The sequence below is a fragment of the Hyalella azteca genome, unplaced genomic scaffold (genome assembly GCF_000764305.2).
Source record: "Hyalella azteca isolate HAZT.00-mixed unplaced genomic scaffold, Hazt_2.0.2 contig13447, whole genome shotgun sequence".
NCBI lineage: Eukaryota > Metazoa > Arthropoda > Malacostraca > Amphipoda > Hyalellidae > Hyalella > Hyalella azteca.
Genome location: NW_025943370.1, coordinates 2,037 through 9,431, shown reverse-complemented (window position 1 = coordinate 9,431; position 7,395 = coordinate 2,037). Strand labels below are relative to the sequence as shown.

The 7,395-nt window shown below is 37.6% G+C and overlaps 1 protein-coding gene and 1 long non-coding RNA gene across 3 annotated transcripts; both read right to left on the bottom strand.

Annotated features, from left to right (window-relative positions):
- Positions 1-2,895: 2,895 nt before the first annotated feature.
- LOC108677254 lies at positions 2,896-5,148 on the bottom strand. Of its 2 annotated transcripts, none has more exons than XR_001931242.2 (3): positions 5,114-5,148; positions 4,368-4,486; positions 2,896-3,858 (listed from the first exon to the last, which is right to left on the bottom strand). It is a non-coding gene; the product is annotated as an uncharacterized LOC108677254 (long non-coding RNA). The 2 variants fall into 2 exon arrangements; XR_001931241.2 differs by having other exon boundaries at positions 5,063-5,142.
- A 582-nt stretch (positions 5,149-5,730) lies between these two features.
- On the bottom strand, positions 5,731-7,115 carry LOC108677253 (CDAN1-interacting nuclease 1-like; the record flags this gene model as incomplete). The annotated part of the gene is made up of 3 exons (XM_018165456.2): positions 5,731-5,946; positions 6,148-6,253; positions 6,923-7,115. Coding segments are annotated over 3 exons (453 nt in total), but the record flags the coding sequence as incomplete, so codon positions are not given.
- Positions 7,116-7,395: the final 280 nt, after the last annotated feature.

The following is a 7,395-nucleotide window of genomic DNA, read 5'->3' as shown; positions in this document are numbered from 1 at the left end:
TAAAATTTTCTAAATATCAAAATAAGGATAATTTTCTAAATAAAAATTAGAGGATCTACCTTAAAATGATACTAGAGTCTTGACACTAGTATGATACACTAGTCCAGACACTATTAAGGACTAGACACTGGTAACTAAATGATTACCAATCTCTTCACTCACTCAAAAGTTGATCATAACTCCACTTATGCAACCTTTGAATTGGCGCAAAGTTATGTTCTTCTTATTGCTCATAACGTACCTACCACAAAATGTATTGAAGGTACCATCATTTGGAGTTATGCACACTTTGCAGACTTATGCTGCACTTAAACCGCTACAAGCACTTAGCAATGTTTTGAAAGTACCTGCCCTGAAACAGAAAAGAATATATTAGTGACAACAATCATGATTTTTCATTAAGTGAATTTTTTTTGCTGAGCAAGCTAAGTGAAATCAAAAATCTTTATTGTTAATCAATTTTTTGTTAACTGGAGCCTTTGCTAACCAAGGTTCTATAGTAAATGCATTTTTAGGGTGTCCCTTATTACCCCAGGAAGGGTCCCTTATTACCCCATATTGCAGAAATGGCAACAATTTTTTTGGATGGAGCTACACAAATTTCATCAATCACATTCTTAAGCTAACACCTGCCTGTAACTTTTTTGCAAGTGAAATTTTTTAGTATGATGATTTTTTTTTTTTTGCTACAGACCTTAGCACAGGTAATTTTACAAAATCTCACTTTTCAGGCTTTTTTTCAGGGACTTTTTAGAGGTACCTAGTAAATGTATGACTTTTCAAACTTGCTGTAGGCTAAATAGATATATATATATATATATATATATATATACACGTGCAATTGATGACCAGAGAATTAGTTGATTTATATTTTCAGGNATACTATATATATATATATATATTATATATAGTAAAAATTTCAAACTTTCTGCAAGTAATTTTAGTTTTGCAATATTTTGATTAGTTTTACTGCTACAACGTTTCTAGGAAATGTGGGATGACTGTCCCAATTTACCCTGTCTGTCCCTTATTAACCGGTTTGACAGTAGTTTAGTTGCTACATTTCTACAAAATGTTGGAGGACTGTCCTGATTTACCCGCCTGTCCCTTATTTCCCAGTTTGACAGTAATTTATGCTTATTAGACCTGGGGCTGACCTGCTATGAACATTCATTCCAAAAATTCATCTCAAAATTGTTGATGCAACTGGTTAACAAAAGTGCAGGGGCCATCAAATTAGCATGGCATGGTGTACCATCTCAGGACAACTTGGGTACAATTTTTTTCTCAATTTGCAACCAATGTTTTGTGCTTCAATGGTCAGAGACTCCAGAAAGATTTGACTAACGCCATGTGCCTTTATTTTCTATTAATATTGGGAAATCTGCATTTTCTAGGAGAGGCTGGTCCTGGCAGTAGAACATTAAAGGTGATGATCACAAGGGCGCTGTTCGTCAATTTATTGTAATTTGTAACTATCAATACAACCTATATGAACGCCACTACAATGATGAGTGCTGTGATGATCCAGTGTGGAATTTGAGGGATATTGAAACTTGAATTAACCAGTACAGATAATTGGGAAAGCAAGACCTGAAAGCTTGGAAAGGTTAGAAACTTTCCATTTTCAGTCCATTAAATACATATCCTATCCTTTTTCAGCTGTGTATGGTTGATGGGATTGTAAAGAGCTGTGATTGGTTGTGCTAAAGCACCTTTCCAGCTGTGATTGGTTTATTTGTTTGTGCCCAAAAGCCCCACCTTGAAATATGATATTATGTTATATGTACAACACTAACAGTACTGATTAACTTGATACTTAAACAAACTTGACTTAATACCTAACGTAAACTCAATCATTATTCATTACAAATGGCCTGGAAATTTTGGTATTACTTTAGATTAAGTGCATCCAAAAATAGGGTGTTTGTTTTATTTAATTATATGTTTTTTGGAGTTTAGATTAAGAATCGGAAATCCGTTTTAGGCAGCCGGCATCGGAAATTTTTAATGGAACTTGTTCCTGACTGGACCTAACCTGCAAGGTTTTTGTTGATCAGCTAGGTTTTTTCTATGTTTTGAGTTAGGCCAATCAAAAAAAAAACCTCGCAGGTTAGGTCCACTTAGTTCGTAGTCCTGAGCCTTCATGGCTATAGCAATATATTATATATCAATTGAGTTGTCTATTAAAATCAGGTCTATAAACGCAATCCACGGATTAAATCTGCATCCACATTAAATAGAGCGTCAGGGTACATATTAAAAATTAGTTATTTTGAAAGTCAGATTACTAGCGCGTAGTGCAACATGTCAATTATACTGAAATATCAATAGGAAAGACCTTCAATAGAACAGCACAGGAATTTTTTTAAATAGGTACCGTTTCTAGATAGGATCATGAGAAATAAATTTGAATTAAAAAAATCCTCGGCATGGCATCTCCAAAAAAAATAGAGAATAAAAAAAATTAAATCGATGCAAATTATAGGGATAACTTTAATTTTTAATTAGGGATAATAAATTCAATTTGAAAGAAATTGGAGCGCGTTCAAAATTCTAGTTGAATGAGACAAATAGTAGAAGAAATTTACAAGAAACGAAAATAATGGAGCTGGGATTTCCAGAGGTGGCTCTTAAACCCTCTTAGTCTCCAGCCTCACCAGCGGCCAGCTGCATTACCTCATTCCCATTGAATATAAACCAGGCAGCATAAGATTACCAAAGACAATTCTTCACTAGGATCTTACCAAGGCAAGTTATAAGAGTATTGACAAAGTACGTGAAAATAGTAAAATGAAATACAAAGTTTTGAACAATATATAATACCAAATTAGCACTCCGCCGCGGGTAAGGCCGGAGACCTCCCTGAGACGAGGTTATTGGATACGAACGAGGAACTGTTCAGCAGTGCATTATAAGAACACCTTCGTTACACCAGATGTAGTGCGGCAGCTTATATACAAATTAAAAGCATTGAAGTGATACAAAAGACAATAAGATTGGTCTTTCATGAGAAAACTACAGTATTAAAATTGTAACTAAATGAAACCAACTAGAGATATTGAGTGCAAAACTTAGTACAATTTTTCAGTGATATCAATAAAACAATTGTACAACTTTAAACTTATATGTTTCCCAGCCGGAAATTTGCGTCAGGTAAACTTCAGCTTTAGAACATCAGTTTTCCATACATCCCAGCCAGGAAACCTAATATCATCTCGCAGCAATACGCTACATAATAACAGCAAGCAAACGTTTTCTGGAACTGCTCCATTATACTCCAGTTATTAAGAAAATTGTTCTATATTAACATGTGGTTAAATAAATCACATGGCTTTCATATATGAATGAATATGGTTGAATTAGATTTCTCCGATGCTGGGTGAGAAGACATCGTGACTGTGTAGTTATGAATATCATCGAATCATCAAGATCAATTCGGCAGATGATTGGTGAGAAGACGTCGTGGTCATGTATGCATGAATATCATCAAATTATCCACAAAAAATAGGCCGATGCTTGGTGAGAAGACGTCGTGGTCATGCATGCATGAATATTATCAAATTCTCCACAAGAATTAGGTCGATCCATGGTGAGAAGACGTCGTGGTCATGAATGCATGAATATCATCAAATTATCCACAAAAAATAGGCCGATGCTTGGTGAGAAGACGTCGTGGTTATGTATGCATGAATATAATCAAATTCTCCACTAGAATTAGGCCGATACTTGTGGAGAAGACGTCAGAAGTTAAGCTCTCACAGAAGCTCAGTCAAAGGATCGCTTGGGCTGCGCCGCAATCTCAGCTCGCGTCACAATGTCGTCCATCCTCACGAAAGTTTCAGACAGCGTCCGAATCTGAAACATTGACTTCATTACACTTCCTCTCATAATAAGTTGCTGGGGTACAAAACAAGAACATGAATATTATGTAGCGACAGCATAGTTATATTGTTATATGGAGCAAGGCAGTGATTATATGGAGCAAGGCAGGGGTTATAGGAGCAAGGTAGTGGTTATATGAAGTAAGGCAGTGGTTATATGGAGCAAGGCAGGGGTTATATGGAGCAAGGCAGGGGTTATATGGAGCAAGGCAGGGGTTATATGGAGCAAGGCAGGGGTTGGGGTTATATGGGGCAAGGCAGGGGTTATATGGAGCAAGGCAGGGGTTATTTTATCATCAGTCTTAAGGTCTTTTCGAAACTAATTGGCTAATCCAAATTTATTGCAAATGCGTAAGCTTGGGTCATGTCTACAGTTAGTTGCATGCAAGTATAATTCATTCAGATAATTTTGTACTATACAAGTCAAGACTATGTAATATCAAGACTATGTCAACACGAGCTCTGAGGTTGCGCTGAACTCACAATGGCGTTATAGGACTCGAGGAAATGCGTGATCCTCTGACTTTGTTCTTGCTCCTGCTCCTATTGCTCGCTGTTCCTGCTCGTCAGCTCAATCAGCTTCTCCCCGTCAGCCATGCAGTCTAGGGTCAAATGCCAGGGTAACAAAAATGCACGAGTGTTGATGTGAAAATGTAGAAGGATGTATAAAATAAATGTACCAAAGTTATTTGTTTAGTAAAAGCATCTCATATTAGAAATGCACGTTCAAAATGAATTTAACCACAACAGGTCAACAATGATGGCCATTAATAAAGTACATATAATGAATAAGCTCATATAACATAAAATTATGATTCATTGATTCAAACTGTATCAAGTCAATATGTCTTCAGTATAGCTAAGCTAAGTTATTAAGGTTATTAGTGGAGGAAGATTTCTAATGCACAAAAAAAAATTTTGAAAATCTTGCATTTTATTTTTAGTCATACAAAAACTGATTTTCCATTATTCATCATATCCTAAAAGCAAATATCTCCTTTAATTGGATTAGAAGTTTAATAGATAGAAACCCCAGTGATGGGAGCATAATAATTGGAATTACGCCAAAACTTAAACTTTACTGTAAGTTACTGGAAATTTTTAGACGACAAGTACATTAACACAAGCGATGGTTTTAAAATGATCGGAATAATGCAAAACATAGAACATTACAGAACCTTTATTTTGAATTGTCTCGAAGGCAAAATGAGCAGCATTTCACTGATCACCAGCAATAGGCTGGGAGTTGAGCACAGGTCTGAGCCTGTCTCTTATACACATCTAGATGTGTATAAGAGACAGGTGCTACCNTCTAATCATATTTTTTGAATATTATAATGCATCTTAAATCGTGCTAACCAACGCCCATTCTGAACAAATATGTTCAGGAACAATACAAAAATATTTCTGTGCCAAAGTTAGTGTATCCCCTTCTATGAGTATAACTGAGTAAATAGTAATAAAAATTTTATTCCAGAAAGTTGTTTCATTCGTACAAAACGTGGTGTCAAAAAAGTTAATTAAGTGTTTTACTTCAAACACAATTGAGCTGCAGCTACTAACCCTGTTATAAATACAAAAGCACCTAAGAAAGCCGAGATAATTCTTTTACCTAAGAGCGTAGTTTCGAGAAAACCTTAGCACGGTTAATTGGTGCTGCGGGTGAGAATTCCTGAAGGTACGATGAAGTGGTGAAGAAAACTGCAGTTTGAGTTACACTGAAAGGAGGCAATAAATCTGAGATATTATTGAATGAAGTGTCCTTTGCCAAACGGTTCATAGGGAACACTATAACCATCACGCTTTGCACAAATGCCAAGCTATAAATGAAAAATTAAAGAAATTAGAAAATTGTTAAGTATTTATTCATCAAAAAATTGCTCGTAATAAAGTAGACTGACAGCCAGTTTAGAGATGCTTTAGTCCTGAGGTCTTGACGGCCAGCGGGTCCATAGTGACGATGTCGTCAGGGAAGCAATCCCTGACGAGGATACCTTTGTCCTCCAAGTAATTGAGTTCGTCGATGTAACCAAACCAGTAAATGACGAGACCAGGACCGAACCTGACGGAGCATTTCACATAGAAATAATTCAACCGAAAGGCACGAAAAATTCAAGAACATAAACTCATTAGGAATTTGAGCAGACTAATTATATGTAAGTACTTAATAACATGAATATCGCTATGTTTTTCTAACAAACTATTTTGTTGCTGAGACATGAAAGGGTAACCGAACAACGGAGCTGGTGTATAATGTTGTCACCTGTTCCAGTAGCTCCATAGCTGGTCGTTGAGGTACGATCTATGGTTCTCACGGTCACCAAACGAGGCTTTACTCTCGATCCAGTTCACCACTCGACCTCCCACACCTGCAAGTGAATTTCATTTTGACTAATGCAGTCAGGATAGACGTACTTTCTCACATTTCGACTGAGTGACTCGAATGACAGTAGTTGATTTCATGAGTGTGATGCACAGCTGAAATAAACTTCAGCGCTGGAAAACACTCAAGTAAGGAAACTATTGACTCAAGGTCTACGAACATGTGAAAACGTTACAAGGAACTTCCAGGTATACCCGGAATATACTTGGAAGCAGGAAAAAAAGCAGTATTCCAGTTGATGTAAATTCCAACAACTGCTGGTCAGCATTTATCCTTTACATTTGCAGCCGTAGGTCGGCCAGAAGGCTCTACTTCAAATCCAGCAATATTATTAGATCCTAACTTTTAATATACAATCTTTAACACCTTCTTTTGAAAGTATCTCCAGAAAGATATATGCAATATATACTGAGGAGTTAGAGTAACTTATGTGAACTAAATAGAACTCATCAACACTTCAACCCCTGGTCAATACAATGAAGTATAGGGAAAAATATCATTATCATCCCACTGAAATTCAGGACTGCTGGACATTTAAATTACTGAATAACATTTACGCCTTCGACGAATAAAGCGAATTACGATTGTTATTAGTCGTTATTAATATTACGTGATTACATTACATTATTTAATATTATATTGTTATTAGCCGGACCGATGGGGACGTCGAGGCGCGTGTCGGGCGTCTTGTCGCAGCCCAGGGCGCGTAGCTCCTCCTCCGTCTGGTAGCCCACGCCGCGCTCCCGCAGCTTGCGCTTCAGCAGCTCCTCGTACTCGTGCCCGATGGAACTGTGTGCCGTGTATACCAACACATCACTCAGTGTCACGACACTCTCGACACCACGACACTGTGGCCATCACACGACCCTCTCGACACTACGATACTGTGGCCCTCACACGACATTCTCGACACCACGACACTGTGGCCATCACACGACACTCTCGTCATCACACGACACTCACCATCACACGACACTCTCACCATCACACGACACTCTCACCATCACACGACACTCTCGCCATCACACGACACTCTCACCATCACACGACACTCTCACCATCACACGACACTCTCACCATCACACGACACTCTCACCATCACACGACACTCTCGTCATCACACGACAC